The 18267-nt window shown below is 58.7% G+C and overlaps 1 protein-coding gene across 6 annotated transcripts in view; it reads left to right on the top strand.

Annotated features, from left to right (window-relative positions):
- Positions 1-1099: 1099 nt before the first annotated feature.
- UNKL (unk like zinc finger) overlaps positions 1100-18267 on the top strand; it is a 30262-nt gene continuing 13094 nt past the window's right edge. Inside the window, exons 1-8 of one of the 6 annotated variants that reach the window (XM_020886432.2) lie at positions 1101-1217; positions 2460-2669; positions 11658-11834; positions 12146-12279; positions 14841-14976; positions 16134-16251; positions 16623-16707; positions 17089-17174. In XM_020886432.2, coding sequence (XP_020742091.1) covers positions 1141-1217; positions 2460-2669; positions 11658-11834; positions 12146-12279; positions 14841-14976; positions 16134-16251; positions 16623-16707; positions 17089-17174 — 1023 coding nt within the window. In that variant the 5' untranslated portion in view covers positions 1101-1140. Of the gene's footprint in view, positions 1218-2459; positions 2670-5582; positions 5735-8761; positions 8867-11657; positions 11835-12145; positions 12280-14840; positions 14977-16133; positions 16252-16622; positions 16708-17085; positions 17175-18267 lie in introns of those variants that run through there. The other 5 variants (XM_070460922.1, XM_070460924.1, XM_070460923.1 and 2 more) reach the window with 5 other exon arrangements.

Raw genomic sequence — 18267 nt, 5'->3', positions numbered from 1 at the left:
ATTAAAAAAATTACTGGTGAGGTTGAACATTTAACACGTCTTGGGAATTCCCTGGAGGTCCAGTGGTTAGGATTCTGCAATCTCACGGCCCTGAGGGCTCGGTTAAATTCCTGGTCGGTGAACTAAAATCCCACAAGCCACCCAGCCCTACAAAAAAAAAAAAAAAAAAATGTCTCTTATGCTACATATTTACAAAATAATGCACTCTGGGCCTGGGTTCTTCTTCCTCAAACGCACACCGTGTTTCTTCCTTCAGGGACCACTGAGTTGGACCTCCGTGTGAGTCTTGAAGGGGGCCGGGAGCGGGGGTGGGGCGCGGATGCTGCCCGCCCGGGAGTGCCCGCCCGGTGTGCATCCCCTCCCACCCTTCTGGCGAAGGGCGTGTGTGTGTGTGTGTGTGTGTGTCTCCCTCGTGACTACGCGCCTTTGGATTCTTTTTAAAAAATCAGCTCTATTGATATGCAGTTCTTATTCACCCATTTAAAGTAAACAAGTGAAAATTTTTAGTACGTTCGCAGGGCGCAACCACTACCACATTCTAATTTTAGGACCTGTTCGTACGCCTGAAAGAACCGGGTACCGGTGAGCAGCAGTCAGGCCTCCTTCCCTCTTGTCTCCCTCACCGAGCCCTAAGCAACTGGAGCCACTCTTCGCGGTCTCAGCATCCGCACGGGGTCACAGAATGAGTGAAGGCGCGTGTGACAGCCGGGCCGCGCGGTCCTTACTCGGGACCTGTCCTCTGTCTCGGAGCTTGGAGTTGCGCAGGGCGCTGTCAGGCGTGCGGAGCGCGTGGGCAGCCGTGCTGGGGTGAAGGCTGCAGCGGAGCCGCGGACTGAGCGGGTGCGGGATGGGCCTGAACGTGGACTTCGGGGACCCGGCGGGAGTGGGTGGGGGCGACCGGCCGGGACGGCGGGCTCTGGGGTGCGTGCGCGTCCCCTCCGGGCGCAGGGTGACCGGAGGCGCCCAGGGCCGACAGCTCCGCGCAGGGCGCCGGATGGGGGCGTGGCGCGCGGGTGTGGCGTGGCGGGAGGGCGTGGCCGGTCGGGCGGGGGGCGCGGGTGGGCTCGACGAGGGGGGGAGATCCGGAGAGGCGGGGGCGGGCGCGCGCGGCGCATGCGCGCTGCATTGTTTTGACTGAAAATGCCGTCGGTTTCGAAAGCGGCGGCGGCGGCGCTGAGCGGGTCCCCCCCGCAGACGGAGAAGCCGACCCACTACAGGTCAGTGCCCCGGCCGGCCGCGGCAGGAGCGGGGGCGGGGCAGGGGGCGGCTCCGCGCTCCTCCGGCCCGCGCGCCCGCGCCCCCGCGCCCCTGGGCCTGGGAGCTGCCTCCGGGTGCGGCCTGGGGCCCCGCGCCGCCCCTCTCCCCGTTCCCCCGGCCCCCGCCTCTCACCTGCCGGCCCCTAGCCAGCTGGCCCCCCAGCCTCCGCGCGGTACCTGGGCTCTGGAGGGTGGACCGCCATCCTACTCGGCTGCCGCCGCCTGAGCTCAGGAGGCGGCGCCCAGGTTCTGGAGTGGCACCTGGGCTTGGGGGCTGGGGGACGGGGCCGGGGGTCCACGCACCTGGGTTGGGGACCGGAGAACTGCGCCTGGGGACCGGAGAACAGCGCCTGGGGTCGTGGGTCGGGGCCGCCGAGAATGCGCCTGTGGTCGGGGATGGGGGACCGCGCCTGGGCTCGAGGGAAGGGCGGCCATCTGGACTCCGGCTGCCTCCTTGGCTCGGGGCTGGTACCGGGGCTCAGGGCGCGCCTGCAGTCCCGGAGGTCGTGTCTGTGTTCCGTATGAGGGGGCTGCGCGCGGGGTCTGAGGGAACGCGCTAAGATCCAGGAGACTCTCCTGGGCTCTGGGGGAGCGGCCGCCTGGGACCGTCTGGAATCGGAGTGGGTGTCACGTCTGAGCTCCGAGATGGGCCAGTTGCGCCCTGGGCCAATCCGCGTCTGGATTCTGCAGGGTCGTGCCTAGGGTCGGGAACCGTGTCTGGGATTGGCGAACCATTCTTGGGATCCGAGGAACGCGCGTGGGCTTCCAGGGCGGCGGTGGAGGGGAGTGGAGGGAGACGGATGAGGGGAGGGGGAGGCGGGGCAAGGGGAGAGGGAAGGGAAGTGGGGAGGGGGTCTGAACTTGGAGTGAGAGGTCGCCCCTGAGATTGGGGATCACACCTGCGGTCTGGGATGGGTAGCTGCGCCTGGGGCCGAGGATGGGGGGCTTCGCCTGGGGCGGGGGACCGTGCCTGGCATTGGAGCTGGGGACTGCGCCTGGGGTCGGGGATGTGGGATCGTGTCTGGGGTCCCAGAAATGCGCCTGGGCCGGGGGAGCGGGGCGGGGGGCGGCAGAGTGGGGGATCGCGCCTGGGGTCGGGGCCTTCGGGCGCACGGGGTCCGACCCCTGCCCAGGAGTCCTCGGGCCGCCCGCCGGCGGCGGCGGCGGCGGCGGAAGCGACCCCAACGCTGTTTGTCTTTTTAGGTATCTAAAGGAGTTTAGGACAGAGCAGTGCTCCCTGTTTGTGCAGCACAAGTGCACCCAGCACAGGCCATTTACCTGTTTCCATTGGCATTTCCTAAATCAGCGTCGGCGCAGACCGCTCCGCAGGCGCGACGGCACTTTCAACTACAGCCCGGACGTGTACTGCTCCAAGTACGACGAGGCCAGCGGCGTGTGCCCGGACGGCGACGAGTGAGTGCGCGCGGCTGCGGGGTGGCGCGGGCTTCCCGGCCCCTCGCGCCGGCAGGCCCCGTCTCCGCTTTGACGTTTACCCATGACCGCTGGTCTTGGTGGGGACATTTGCCAGCCAGTGCGGGAAGGACCGCGTGCCGCTGGGGGATAGCCCTTGCAGGGGGCAAACCGACTTTGCTGTGCTTCCCGCTTTGATCACGGCCCAGTTCTCTGAACCCCCTGCATTAGAACCAACCCTCACGAGGTACAGCTTTTGAGTTTAGGATCATTTTGTAGTCGTCTGTTGCTTTCTGGTCAGAGAGCTTGTTAGAAGGTTTGCTCACATTGTACACATGTATCCAGAATGGCTTCTTGCTTGCTGTTTATATGTTTAATTTTTAAAGAATTGACAGGAGGGTTATTTGCAGACTGTCACTTGTATAACACTTTAAAAGTTTAAGAAATCCATGTTTTGTTTTGGTTGCTTTATTTTTTTTTACAAGTTTCCTAATGGTGTTATGAACAGATGTCTTCATTTTGAAGTATGTAGAATATGAAAACAAGGAAAGTAGAAGTTAGATTGTATGTTTATGAAGCCAGCAGAGATTGGTAGCAGGAGGTCTTGCTTTTTTCCTGTGGGCTGTGTGAGGAGAAAGGGCTGCACCAGTCCCACCTGGAGGTGAGGTGGTGGTGCTGTGCCACAGGGCATCTTGGAAAAAACATCTAGGGTTCAGCTTCTGTCAGATCCAAGTCTGATTTGGGGGAGGTCTTTTTGGTTTCTCGGGGGATTCCCTGGTGGCTCAGATATTAAAGAATCTGCAATGCAGGAGACCCAGGTTCAATCCCTGGGTCGGGAAGATCCCCTGGAGAAGGGCATGGCAACCCACTCCAGTACTCTTGCTTGGAGAATCCCATGGATGGAGGAGCCTAGCAGGCTACAGTCCGTGGTGTCACAGAGTCAGACACAACTGAGCGACTAATGCTAATCGATAAATATTTTAAAGTCTTTCTTGAATCTGCTACAGTGTTGTTTCTGCTTTATGCTTTGGTTCCTGGGCCCTGGGTCATGTGGGATCATACCCGCACCCCCTGTGTCGGATGGTGAAGTCTAACCACTGGACCATTAGGGAAGTTTTCTGTTTTTCACTTAAAAAATGCTTAGGTCCAGGGAGTAAACTTTTGATCTATGGTGATCATCTTAAAAGCTCTGTCTACTTCCTGAGAGGTTTTTAGTTGAACACCAGATAGTCAAATAAGGTTGTTAAGGCAGACTGGAGCCTGTGGAAATAATGTAACTGGCTCCATTTTGGTTAAGATGGTATTATATTCTGTGAGGTCTTAAAAGTACGTTATTTAATTGCATCTTGAGCTGCTGTTTCCTGCAAACGGTTGTTCGGAAGAGAGATGTTTCTGTCTAGCTAAGGCTTATCCCCTGGCCCCTCATTTCCCTTGGCCATGTCAGTCACCTCTCCTGAACGTAAGTCTTCAGTTGCCCCCAGGGGGCCACTGATGAGACCCTGGTGCAAAGATCTAGTCACCTAGCTGGTGTGACCCCATTCCAGAGTCCAGGATGGGAGACTGATTGGCAGTATTCGTGGCTGATGAAAAGAAAGCGTATTTTAGTGGCTGTTTTGGGTTCCAGAGTCTGAATGGCCTGGTATCGATTCAGATCCATTGCTGGGCATCGGGGTAGGGTCCAGTTCCTATGGGATGAAGAGTACTGTGGTGAACACCTACCTGGTGATGGTCCTTTTAAGCTGGGTTTAAATGTTAATTCAATAGTATTGCAGTTTATTATAAAAATGTTAACATGGGAAATCTCCTGGTAGTCCAGTGTCAGGACTGCACACTTCCACTGCCAAGAGCCCAGGCTCAGTCCCTGGTGGAGGAACTAAGATCCCACAAGCAGGGCAGCACAGCTGGGGGTGGGGGGTGGGAACACTTGTAGCCTGAGTAGCATGCAGGTCATCACGGAGAAGAGTGGGATTACAGTGGGTGTCTGACACTGTTTTGGGTGTATCCTGTGTACGTGTACACATAGTATGAAAGTACATGTGTGTCTTCTTAAAGATTTCCTTTGCGACTTTTGTTGAGCATGTGAGATGACTTGCTTCAGCCCCACAGGAAGTATCTGACAGGCCAGACGTCTCCCCTGAGAGTCTCTCGTTAGCAGTCACTGCTCATTCAGCCTGAGATGGACTTTCCTGGAGTCTGTCCTGTTGAATTACATATTCTGGCTCATGCAGAGTTGCCATGGGATCTGTAAATAGACTCTACCCTTCAGAGCAGGGGACCAGCCTCCTCCCTTTTATTTCAGTTCATTGGTTCTTGAAATGTCTATTTTGGGCTTTTATAGGACCAACCTATTACTGTAAATCATGAATATGTATCAGAGAGCAAAGACCCTTCAGCCGGCTCAGGTGACTTCTGCGTCCAAGGTGGTTCTACCAGTCTGATGGGGGAACCATGGGGCTGAGCCACGGGCAGGAGCCGGGACCCCTAAGGCTGGCATCCCTAATGTCAGCTCCTGTGCTAGGCAGGTGGTCATCCTCCCCTCTTGCTGCTGCCCCTACTCCTGGGGTGCCCTCCCCACCTGTCCCCACTACCCCCAGTGAGAACTCCAGCTGTCCCTGGGTAGCCCCCCAACCCTTCCCCCGGGCACACCCCTCCACCCCTCCGTCACCCCTTTCTCCCAGCGGCAGTCATGCTACTCTCTGTCACCCCTCCTCCCTGGCCCCGCCCCCGCTCCGCCCCCAGTGGACACCCAGTGGCCGCCCCCCCGCGGCGCCCTTTGTTCCGGCAGCCACGCCCCTTCCCCGGCGCGGGCGGCGTCCGGCCGCGGGGTCACGTGGCCCCGCCCCGCCCCCGTGGGAACCGGCCTCCCCGCGGCGGGACCTCCCGGGTGGACCGCTCGCCTTACTCACTCCGGAGTCGCCCGGCGCTGCCTCCGGCCGCAGGGTCGGGCCCGCAGCGCCGGGTGCGTGTTCCCCCACCCCCCGTACGGATCCGTCTCAGGCATTCCCTGGCCTGGCGCTTCGAGGAAAGCGGCGCGGGCAGGAGCGCCGCGTGGCCGGAGGCCTCTCCAGGTCAGCCGCCCGCTGAGAGCTGTCCGAGAGCGGCCCGGGCCCCCAGCTGGTCCTGCTCGCGGGGCTTTCCGCCTGGGACCCGCTGTGCTTCCGCTCCTCGGAGACCTTATATCCCTCCTGTGCTTGTAAAGGGTGTCAGAGGTCGGTTCCCCCAGGAGTCCGAGGGGCCCCTCCCGGAAATGTTTTCACTGGCAAACAATACAAGCGGGCCCCAACTCTGCCCGGTACAAAGTTGCCTCCCTTTTTCCTGATAACCCTCCTTCTGCCGAAGGCAGGCCGCCCATGGTGGCCTTCCAGGCCCCACGTTTAACAGATGTTTTCTTGGTTTTGGGAAGAAGTGGGCTGCCCAGCTCCTGTGCTGTAAGTTCCCAGGTTGGCTCTAGAGGCCTGCGTGGCTGCACCGGCAGGCCCAGTGCTCTCCCCACTGCACCGGCGGCATCTGGGAACATCGGCCCCATCACCTCTGCGATGATGTGTGACTTCGGGACCTTCCACCTGTGAATCTGGGCACCGTGGGAGCTTGCTGACCTACAGAAACTTTTCTACATGCCCAAGGCTTGGTGTACCTGTTGTATCATACGGGTCCTTAGTCTGGCCTCTCTGCTGAGAGATGCTCTTGCCATGTTTAAAGAGTCAGGTGTCCTGGGACCCAAGGCTTAGGTGAAAGTCTGTTCACTGCAGGAGGGTTATAAACTCTTGGTGGTAAACTGACTTTATGAGTAAACTCTGCTTGGGCTTTTGGGGGTGAGGTGAAAGCCAAGGGCAGGCTGGGAACATCAGAGCAGAATATTTAGGAGTTGTGTGTGCTCAGTCACGTCCGACTCTGTGTGACCCCATGGACTGTAGCCCACCAGGCGCCTCTGTCCATGGGTTCTCCAGGCAAGAATACTGGAGTAGGTTGCCATTTCCTCCTCCAGAGAATCTTCCCCACCCAGGGATCAAACCTGTCTCTCCTGCATTGCAGGCAGATTTTTTACCACTGAGCCACCTGGGAAGCCCTATTTAGGAGTCAGGGGCTACTTAACAGTCTCGAGGAAGACACAGGCTTTACAAGTTGGCCAACTTAAGGACATTACAATCAGGTGACTGAGTTGGATCTGTGAGAGACCAGTAGGTAGAAGAGGTAGAAGAACCTGAGAGTGACGTTAGCACTTCAGTCTGTCTTGCGCCGAGTGAAAGGCGACTCTGAGAAGGCGTGAGCGCTGGTGCTCCTTGGGGGTGAGTGGGGAGATGGCTGCTGCAGGGACAGGGTCCCTGGAGAGGATGGCAGCTGGAGGGGGGCGCAGAGGAGGGTGGTGGACATTGTCGGGCAGATGGTCCACGTTAGGGATTAATGAGGGGTGGCTGGCCTGGCTCGGAAGTCCAGGGAAGCCCTTGGAAATCAGAGGCTGGGGGTGCAGAGGACGGCTGTGTCAGCATGGGGTTAGCTGCCAGCCCCCCACCCCTAGTGTTGGAGAGAAGACTCTCAAGCGTCTCCCCACAAGACCCCCCTTTTCTTCATCCCCCTATTCCCCTGCCCCCAGCTGGGTGTGGCCCACAGGTCTTCCTTTTCCCATTTTTCTGCTGCCACTCACTTCCATTCCTACTCATTGAGGACCAGGAGAGAATCACATTGTGCTCGAGGGTCCATCTGAGCCCAGCGGTCGCACCATCACCTGGGGATTCGCCCTCAGTTTGGACCCACAGTTCCCACCAGTGTCAGCCCAGACTGTCCAGATGGTTCTGATGCACTCCGGCCTGGCTTGCTGACTGGTGTCAACGCAGAGTGGCACTGAGTCTGTGGGTCCCCCATTGCTTGGGGTTAGTTGCAGGAAGGAAGGAACTGGAGCTGTGTTCCCCTCTACCCCTCCCTCCTGGTTCCAGCAGCTCCAGAGCTTCACAGCAGACCTGTGTCTGATACGTGCCCCTGCACCACGGCATCCACGGAGCCCTGCATTAATTGCACTGAGTGGGTCACTGGTTGGATGGGTTTGGCAGCTACGGGCACCGCCCTGAATTTGGTGGGCTGTGAGTCACGTTACACGTGCTGCCAGGCTGTCAGTGGCCCAGGGGGTGGATGAATGAACTTCTGTGGCAAGGAAGCACCTGCCTGCCGTGTTGAGCTGACCCCTGGGGTCCCCTGGCCCCTTCCCCACTTCAGTGAAGGCCTAGGTTTGGTCCCTTTTGTCTCTTAGATGATCTTAGTGTCTATTAGTTGTTCAGTCATGTCCAACTCTTTACGACCCCATGGACTGTAGCCCCCCAGGCTCCTCTGTCCATGGGATTTTCCAGGCAAGAATACTGGAGTGGGTTGCCATTCCCTTCTCCAGGGAATCTTCCCAGCCCAGCGGTTGAACCCAGGTCTCCTGCATTATAGGCAGATTCTTTACCATCTGAGCTGCCAGGGAAGCCCTTTAGATGTTCTTAGGTGAAGCCATTTTCTATTCATTAAATGTTCTCCAATATCTTAATCTCAGCTCATGCTTTCAAGCCGTGTAATAAGCAGAGGTGACATGCCCCTAGTGAAATAATAGTGTGCTAGGGAGAGGGGGGACCTTGGCCGGGTTCTGGTTGCCATGGAGATGGTACTGGCAAAGAAACAAAACGATGCTAAGAGCGGACCTGAGGGACTGCTAGGAAATGGGAGGGGTGTGGTGCCCACCACATTCACTCCCCGGGTCTGAGGGGTTCCCGCAGCCTCTGCCACAGCCTGTGTCAGCCGTTGGTAGTGCTCGGGGTCCTGTGGTCCCGCTCAGGCTGTTGTGCAGGCTGACTTCCACAGACAGACTTGCACGTGCTACCTCGGCTCTGCTGTGCTGGCCCCCTCCCCAGACTCTGGAATTCTCTTCCTTTAAACGTACAGTAGATGAGTGAGTGTTTCTGTAGATTGGAACTGTTTTTGCAGAATGGCTGTTTTCCTACTTAAGTCGTTTTATCTTTATTTATTTTTTCTCATTTTATCTTTTATTGAAGCAAAATACAACCTTAGATTTGTCGGCTTAGCTCTTTTACATGCACAGTGTAGCGGCGTTGAGTTCATTCACAGTGTCGTGCAGCCGTCGTCACCATCCACCTCCAAAACTTCGTCTTCAAACTGAAACTACGTCCCCACGAAACAGCCCGCCCTTCCATAATTTCTGATGGAAGCAGATGGTATGTCTGCATTCTTGCCCCCCCCCCCCCCCACCTTACGATGTAACCTGCAGGGTGCTGCACTTCCTCTTCTTGGTGCTTTTCCCTCGCGGTGCCTCCTGGCGCCCCTCCCGAAGCCCTCCACGCAGACTGCCGGCTCCTGCAGACCACCAGCTTGCTCCTCTGCCTTTGCGGAGCTCCCTTGGTGTCTGTCGCACAACTCGGTTGTCTCCAGCCTTTGGTGATTACAGACAGCACATCTCTCTGTCTGCTGGTCTGTCTGTGACGGTTACTGTGACAGAGGGTAGGGGCACGCATCCTCTGGGTGCCTGTCACTGACTGGCAACAGTGTCCCTTGGCTGTCGCCCTGCTCCCGGGGTTCTGTCCAGAACAGGTGGGGCTCCAGGTGAGTTAAGTGCTCCAGACCCTTTGCATTTTCACTGATGTAAGTTCCTGGTTTGTTTCTCTAGCTGTCATCCTGTGTGTTTCTGGTCCCTAATTCTACATTCTTTGTTAGTGATATCGGTCTGTATATTAATGCAAAAACTGGGGGGTCCTTGTTCTAGAACAGGCTCCCTGGTGTGGCAGAGGCTGCTCCCTGACAGCTGTCCTCTCTGGGGCCCCAGGGACTGTGTCATCCAGAGATGCGCAGGAGTGCTGGGAGGAGCTTGAGATGTGAGATGCAACTCTGAGGGAGGGATTTTAAAGCAGGCTGCACCTGCACCTAACAGTAAAATTCCTAAGGAGATGTCTGACCGTTTCACTCACACTCCTTGAAAACTGTTCCTTGGAACTTGTCACTGGGAACACGGAGGAGATAGCTCATATTCGGGCATGTAGAGCACAGTCAGCACGCGGAGTGTTTCCTTTTTCATATCTGTATGCAAGACAGTAATATTCAAGTTTTTCCTTTTCTTTTTTGCCAAGTGGGGACCAGCTTGATCTGTAACCCGCTTTCTCCACCTTCTGGTTTTCCTTTTTCTCACGAGGATGGGCTCCCGCTGGGATTGCCCGGACGTGTTTATGCAGAGGTAATTGGAGGAATCGCCTCACTTTCAGTCCCCACCACTCGCAAGAGGGTGCGGTCCATCCATGTGAGGGGTCCTTGGGCTGGCCGTGTTCTGTCCTCTTGAACTGGATGCTGCCACACAGGTGAAATGCCACAGGCCAGCCAGGTGTGACCTGTGACACGTGTCCCTGTCCGTGTGTGTGTTTCACTAACAAATGTGGGGAGCAGCTCTTGCTTTCTTCTGTCTCCAATGGACTTTAAGTTGTGATAACATCCTTCAAGTTTGCCATTTTAGCTATTTTTAAATGTGGAATTTAGCATCATTAATTACATTCAGAATGGTGTACAACCACCGTCTGTTTCTGGATTCTTTCTCTCAGACAGAGCTCTGCCCTCTTACACACTCATTCCCCCTCTCCCTCCCCTCCCCTGGCCCCACTGTCCTTCCCGTTGCTGTGGAAGTGACTGCTTTAGGGCCCTCGTGTGAAATGACCCCCACAGTGTGTGTCCCCCGGTGTCTGGCTTGGTTCCTGTAACGTGACATGTTCAGGGTTCTTCCCCTTTGCAGCCGCGTCCACGCTCACTACGTTGTCCACATGGACCATGCTTTGCTCATCTGTCCATCAGTTGGTGGACACTTCATTTGTCTCTAGCTTTAAGCTCTCGTGTCTCTGGTCCTGGGGGCACAGGTATCTTCTCAAGACCCCGGCTCCTCCGGGGGTGCTTCCCGGAGGCGTCCCTTTGGGGCCCTCAGCGTTTACTTTCTGCCTGGTGGCTGCAGGGCTCCAGGCGTCCTCCCTGCCTCCTGCCTCCTGCCCACGGCCTGCATGCCTGAGGGGTGGTCAGGTCTGGGGTGAGCCGCCGAACTCGGAGCCTCTGTTTCTTCATCTTCTGAGATAGGCGTGTGGATTGCTTGCCCCTCAATTGCTTTCCTTTTACCCTTGGTCTTGTCCATCCATCTGTGCTCTGCCCAGGAGCCCCCCGCACCCTCACAGGTGCTCCCAGCACCCAGGTCCGTGGCTTGCCTGCCAGCGAGGCAGGAGTGGGCCTTTCCCGAACCCCACATGGTGCTGCCTTGCCGTCTCGGGGAGGGGCCGAGGGCCGTGTTCTCAGACCTGGGGGCCTGCAGCTGTGGCCTGCATCTGCCTTGGGCCATCCGGGGGCTGTTCAGAGGGGCGCCTCTCCCATCCTTCTGTGCCCGTGGCTTTTGTCTGGAGGGACGAACCTAGAAGCGGGCTCATTCCCACCATGTGTGTGCTGGGACCGTCCATGCCGTCTCACTGCTGACACCTCCCTGCATGGGACCCTTGACCCTGGCCTTGACCGTGACTCCTGGTGCTCCCAGAGCTGCCCGTGGCTCTCCCTGGGCGTGTGGGGCTCTGAGCCTTTGTGTGGCCCCAGGGACGCTGCCCCATCCTCCCCCAACCGCCTCTCCCCGGCCTGTCCCCCACAGCGTCCTCCAGCGCTGCCTTCGCCGAGGGGTCCCTGGAAACACCTGGATGGGGAGGAGGGAGAGGCTGCCAGCCACTTGTCTGATGGGAACTTTGTTGTCCACTTGATTCAAAAAATCATGAAGGGTGGTTTTCTGGGAGCTTGGGTGTTGTGCTTCCCTCCCACATGTCGTCAAGGACTGTGGGGTCTGCAGGCCATGTGAGGGGTCTGGGGCAGGAACAGGGCTCTGGCGTTGTTCACCCTCCAACTGGAGCAAGCGTCTGGGAAAAGCCAATGCGAGCCAGCCGGCCAGGGGCAGGTGGACGCCGCGGTGGCCACGGGGCCCCGACGCGCGCCGTCCTCTGCCCCCAGGTGTCCATACCTGCACCGGACGACCGGGGACACAGAGCGCAAGTACCACCTGCGCTACTACAAGACCGGCACCTGCATCCACGAGACGGACGCGCGTGGCCACTGCGCCAAGAACGGGCCGCACTGCGCCTTCGCCCACGGCCCTCTGGACCTGCGGCCGCCTGTGTGTGACGTCCGGTGAGTGGCCGTCCTACCAGGAGCCACTCTGCTCCCCCGGCCTCGGGCTTCACCCGCCTCCAGTGGCTCTTCCGGGGCCTGGATTTTATTCCTAAGGAGAAAGTGACCCGCTGCTGTCCTGCTGACCTGGGCATGGGGAGCTCAGAAATCTCGGGTGCTCGGCTCTGAGGCTGCTGGGGTTTGAGTCGAGATGGTCTTCCTGGGACAGACGTGCACAGGGGGCTCCATAAAGGGACAGAGCCCGTGGCCGTCTCGCCGTCCGAGGCTTCGGACGGGCCGCAGTGCTGTGACTGCGCGTTGTTTGGTTTCAGGGAGCTGCAGGCGCAGGAAGCCCTGCAGAACGGCCAGCTCGGTGCCGGGGATGGAGTCCCTGACCTGCAGCCCGGGGTCCTGGCCAGCCAGGCCCTGATGGAGAAGATCCTGGGAGAGGACCCTCGGTGGCAAGGTAACCCCACGGCTGTCGCTGTCTGCAGAGCGCCTGCACGGTGGGCCTCGAGACCGAGGCTCCGTGCGCGCTGGCCCCTGTCACCACCCCCGCTCGTGGGTCTGGTCCCCGGGCCACTTGGGGACGGGACTGCATGGCGGCCCCTGCTCCTGTGGGGCGTCTGGTCCTGGAGCCGGCCTGCTTCCCGGCAGTCTCACAGGTGATGGCCACGGCCAGCAAGCGGTTTTAATTGTGAAACACTCACAACATAAATCTTCCATTTTAACCATCTCAACATCATAGGTCATGGCGTTTGGTGCGTCCACAGTATGCGCGGGCGTCATCTCTGGTTCCCAAACATTCCGTCACCTCAGACAGAAACCCCTGCCTGTTAGTGGTCCCCCTTCACAGCCCTGGCCTGGCTCTGCCTCCATGGGGACGCCTGTTTGATGCTTCTCTCGGGCGGCATGGTTTTAAGAGACGCCCCACCCCCCACCACCCCTAAGTTAGGCCAGCATGTCTCCTCGGAAGCTTCGCACACACTTCAGGCTGCCTCACTTCAGTGTTGAGTTTCCTACGAGGGTCTTTCCCCTGCTCACTGAACCCTGAGCCGCCCTGGGCCCAGGCATGCGTCTGTAACGGTGGCCGCCCAGGCCTTCTTAGGACAGGCCTCGCAGTCCGCTGTCAGCGTGCTGGTCCAGCCCTGCCGTGTCCCCCGGGGAGAGGCTGCCACAGAGGAAGGGCCGCCCGTGGCCCCCACCTGCCGGCAGCTCAGAGCTTGTCATTCAGCAGAACAGCCGTCTTGTGTCGCAACCCCTCAGCCCCCTGGTCCGAGACCCCAGCTCACCCGTGCGCTCCGGCTGGCGGCCCGGGTTGGGGTGTGAGTGCCCCCGTCACCATCGGGCAGGCTGAGCTTGAAGAAGGGAAGTGGGAGGAGGCGCCGGGCCAGGCCCAGTGACTTGCAGCCCTATGGTATGGGTTTTTAAGGAGCAGATTTTCTTTCTTAGGGAAGTTCTTAGTGCCTGCAGAACACCTAGCATTGATGCGGTAACATTTGTTGCAGTTGACAGCCAGGATTGATATAAGATCGTAAGCTAGCCAGCTTCTCGCCTGCCTTGTGTGTCCTGCGGGTTTGGGCGGATGTGCAATGACCCAGATCCTCCCTTTAGGATGTCACTGCCCTCAGACGCTCTCCGCTCTGCGGCTGGCCCCTCCACACCTCTGCCGGCCACCGCCCTTTCACCCATGGTCCTGGCATACGGTGGGGACCACAGTGCTCAGCTCTCACGCTTGGTGCTGTGTGTGCGGGGGTCCCTGTGTCTCTCCAGGGCTTGGTAGTGTCTTCTTATTGCTGAAGAGGTCTGGGGGCTTGTTCATCCATCACCCTCCAATGGGTGTCCGCAGCCCCTGGGACTCTCAGATCCTGCCACACCACCTGCTTCCTTGTGGTTCATGCCATGCAGCGCAGGACCTCTGTCTGTTGGAGGCCTTCAGTCAGTGCTTGCCAGCAAATAAGCTTACAGTTTTTATTTTCTCAAAATCACGTTTTCTGTTCAAACTCCTTTTGTCCTTGGCATGCCCTGCTGTGTGGTTCATGTTTCTTGTCATTTAATCAGTTATTCGGAACTGAGTTTGGCCTGGTGGGGGAAGGGCCGTTAAACTTGGGCGTGGAAGCGTGTCCTGGGGGTCAGCACAGTACCCCCCTGCCCCGGCCTTTTCTGCGACACCTCGACGGTCAGCCCCGCTGGGCACGTGTGGTTATAAACATTGGCGTTTGTAAAAAAAAAATAAAGGGAGGGTCAATTATTAACCAGCCCAAAGAAAGTGAAAGTCTCTCAGTCGTGTCTGACTGACCCCATGGACTGTCCGTGGAATTCTCCAGGCCAGAGTACTGGAGTGGGCAGCCATGCCCTCCTCCAGGGGGTCTTCCCCACCCAGGGATTGAACCCAGGTCTCCCGCATTGCCCAGGAATGGGTATTATTTTAAAAAAACCTCCTTTTATTGGATACAGCTTGTAAATAACCCCTGGTAGGTTTTTATTTTTGCTTTGAGAGAAAATTCGGATAACATGAAATGAAACATTTCGAAAATAGGCCTTATTTCTCAGGGCAGGTTTAGGGTCCACGTTGTGGAATGCTCGGGGGCTTCTCACACAGCTAGTGTCTCCCCACAGGCGGTGGTCCTGGTGCCAGGGGACGGCCGTCACGGCATCACCTTCGGGTCAGACCGAGGCTTTAAAAGTGCATTTCGGAGGTTTCTAGTCTGCTCAGTGTTGGGCATCCTTCACCTTCATCCGGTTCTAAAACTCTGGTCTCCCCGAAGAAGCCCCGGCTAAACCGCCGCGGGTTTGCCTGTCCTGGACGCTTCCTTTAGATAGGATCGGATGGTGCCTTCCGTGTCCGCCGCTCTTGCTGACCACGCGTGTCCGGCCCACTCACGGCTCACCCACGTGGCACATGTGTCCGTGCTCCGCTCTTCGCGGCCGTGTGGCATTTCTTGTCGTCTGCCCAGAGACGCCTGTGGCTGCGTGGCTGCCATGAGCAGGCGTGCGCATGTCCCCGTGTGGACCCCTGTCTTACAGACACCAACTTCGTGCTGGGCAGCTACAAGACGGAGCAGTGCCCCAAGCCACCGCGTCTGTGCCGCCAGGGCTACGCCTGCCCGCACTTCCACAACAGCAGGGACCGGCGCCGGGACCCCCGGCGGTTCCAGTACAGGTGAGCCCAGGCCCTGGGCCCCGGGTCGCGGGTGTGGGCCTGGCCGCCCCTCTGCCGGGCTCACGTCTGGCTCGAGGCTCTGCTTTAGGCAGCGGCCCCTCCACTCCCTTCACCCTCCCTGGGGGCCCCGTGGTCCAGGGATGCCAGCCCAGCAGATGCCCCCACGGCAGCAGGTGTGGTCAGGGTGTGGCTCCTCTGTTTCCCTGCCCCTCTGTGGCCTGTGCGCCCTCTGCTGAGGGTGCCTGCTGGTGCGGGCCGGCCCTGGCAAGGCTGGGAGTCCAGGCGCCCACAGCCCGCTTCACCCTCTCTGGGCGCCTGACCTCCTCGGGTTGTGGGTTTGGGCCTTACCTGCAGTTATGCACCTGGTCAGTCCTGATCTCTTCCTGGGCCATCTCCTCCTCCCGCCAGCTGTGCTCACCTTGGTGCCCGGCTCATCCTTGGGTTTGCCAACCTGCCACACAGGCCCAATACTGGGCAGGGTGGGCCTGGAGGCGCAAAACCCCCAGGGGTGTCCGGGCATCTGGGCCCTCACCTGCCCCTCCTGTGGGTCCCCAGCTCTGTGTCCAGCTTGTTCCTTGAGCAAAGAGTCTCTCTCCAGTCATCTGACACTGCCTCGCATGCCTCGCTTGGCCTTCATGTAGAAAGAGATCTCTTTATGACAGTTACTCTTCTGAGTGGTTTAATGAGAGTTGAGGGTGTCGTCTCGAGAAGATGAAATAAGTTTTACTGCATATAGAAAGGACAGAAAATTGTAAAATGTGTCCTATTTCCCACAGAGAAGTTTAAAATAAACCGCATACAATAACGCTGCTGGGGAGCACCTGGAGCATGGAGGAGGTTATTAGGGTTTTCCTGTTGTGGGACCCAGGTCTCAGGTTCAGTGTTGAAGCAGTCTGGCAGGGAGACAGAGGGTGTTGTCCCCGGTGGGCCGGGCGGGGTTGGACCTGGTCTCCCAGATGCTGCAGGAGGCCCGGCTGAGTCTCAGGGGCGCTGGGGGCTCTGACTCAGACTCACCTCACACTTTGTGGAAAATGAAAACGGGCTCCCGGATGCCTTCCGGGCTCCCCTGACGCCTCTCCTGGTGAGGGAGGGCCAGAGTGTCTGGGGCTGGCGCAGGCGGGAAGGCCGACTACCTGCCTGACCCCTCCTTGCCGCAGGTCCACACCCTGCCCCAGCGTGAAGCACGGTGACGAGTGGGGTGAGCCGTCCCGGTGCGCGAGCGGGGACAGCTGTGCATACTGCCACTCGCGCACGGAGCAGCAGTTCCACCCTGAGGTACGGGCGCCGCGGGGGCTCGCGGTCTGCTCGGGTGCGCGCTGTGGCCGCTCAGCAGGCCCTCTGTGGGCGCCTGCTGGCTGGCGGGCACTGAGCCAGGTGCGTCTTTCAGGAAACGCCCAGCGGCCTAGCTGACCTGGAGGGTGGCTCTAAGGACAGGCGCCACAGGCGTGGCCTGGGCCCCCGTGGTCCCCGGGGCCTCTGGGAGGGGTGGGGGGGCAGGAGGCATGCCGTCCGCATCCATCTTCTTCAGGAGACTGCATTGTGGTGTGTTTCTTTGAGCTCTGCGTCATGACCCGTTTGGCTCTGGGCCTCCCGCGGACACAGGTCTCCAGCCCGGGGCTCTATGTGCTGTCACCCTTGTTTCCTAGATCTACAAGTCGACCAAGTGCAACGACATGCGCCAGACCGGGCATTGCCCCCGCGGACCCTTCTGCGCCTTCGCGCACGTGGACAGTACGTGCCCCCTTTGCCGGGAGCGGGCAGGGCTCATCTCGGGCGAGGTGACTGGGAGGGTTGGGGGCCTCTGGGCTGCCTGGAGTCCAGCCTGGCCCCGCCTCTGGGTGCCCCAGGGTCCTGAGTGTGGTCACTGTGGCCAGATGAGCCTGTACAAAGCACCTGAAGGGGAAGCAGCCTCTGGTTCAGGAGGTGCACAGACGCCACCCCCGGGAGCTTCCTCCTAAAGCTGTGAGCGTGGGTTCCCCAGAAGACGTGAGGGTCCCCTGCGGGTCAGCTCATACCTGTCAGAGGCTCGTGCACATTCACCCACCACCCCAGCTTGGGGTCCCTTAACCAGAGTCTCAGCCAACAGTCACTCAAAGCCCCCTTTCTCAGCAGAGAGCCTCGGGATGGCCGGTGACTGGGGCTGCCGTGACCTCGCCCTCACCAGCGTCCCTGCAACCCCCAGCGGGCAGCCCGGACACGTAAGTGGGGGCGTCCGAGGACGATGCCGCTGCCGTTTGGTTTGAATCCAGTGTCGGGCACTCGGATGGGTGTGGTCTTTGGGTGATGCGGTTGGAGGCGGCCTGCCTGCAGGGTTAGTGGCATAGAAGCATCTAGAAGAGTCCTGGCCGAGTCCTGACCCAGGTGGACTTGCTTGGCCTCGCGCTTTGTCAGACACACACGTGTCAGTCGTGTGCAAGGCGTGGTGTCCGGCTGAGGGTGAAGAAGGTCCCCCGTGGGGCAGGCAAGGTCACGCTGGAGGCTCCCCCGTGAGGAGCACAGCTGACGGCTTGGGACTCGGTGTCTGAGGTGCAGGTGTGTCTCGGGGGCTCAGTCTTGGGGCAGCGAGCACAGGAGTTCTTCCTCTTCACCGTCCGTGACTTCGACAAAGTCGTCTGTAGGCACTGCCCCCGCGTCTGCCTGTAGACGGAGCTGAGTTCTTTCAGCAGGGCAGGGAGTTGGGCTGCACTCCTGGGCGATGCCCGCCCTGTGCCCGGGTCGGGCTCCCAGCTCCACTGCTGCCATAGACAGGGCTGCACCTGGATGTACCACCCCCCCAGCTCCTCTGGTACCCTGAGGTGGGACTCCAGTGCAGCCCCTTCTGGATGAACAGTGGTGGTCCAGCCACCACTTCTGGTTGACCTTATGTGAGCTAGAACTCAGGAAGACCTGAGACTGGAATCTCCAGAACTGGAAATTGAGGGAGAAGTTAAGATCCTCCAAGGAGTTGTTACGGAATCCCTTCTACTGCTCACCACAACAGATCATAAGTCAAAAGAATGAGTTGTTGGGGCAAGGAATAGCAACTTTATTCAGAAAGCCAGGAGACCAAGAAGAGGGTAGACTTGCCCAAAGAACCCAGTTAGGATTCAGGCTTCTGCCCTAAAATGGGAGTGGGACTGTGGTTGGTTGGGCTAGCCTGTATATTTCAGACTATAGGCAACATTCTTTTAGTGATTAGCTTGTAGCAAAAACAATAAAATACAAATGTTAAAGTGAAAGAGATCCAATATGGAGTCAGATTTGTTCTTCTCTGTTACAAAGTGTCCAATAAAAGATTGGAGCAAAGTGTTT

The sequence above is a fragment of the Odocoileus virginianus genome, chromosome 33, assembly GCF_023699985.2.
Source record: "Odocoileus virginianus isolate 20LAN1187 ecotype Illinois chromosome 33, Ovbor_1.2, whole genome shotgun sequence".
Taxonomy (NCBI): domain Eukaryota; kingdom Metazoa; phylum Chordata; class Mammalia; order Artiodactyla; family Cervidae; genus Odocoileus; species Odocoileus virginianus.
The sequence above is the reverse complement of the archived record's forward strand: the minus strand, read 5'-3'. Positions and strand labels throughout refer to the sequence as shown.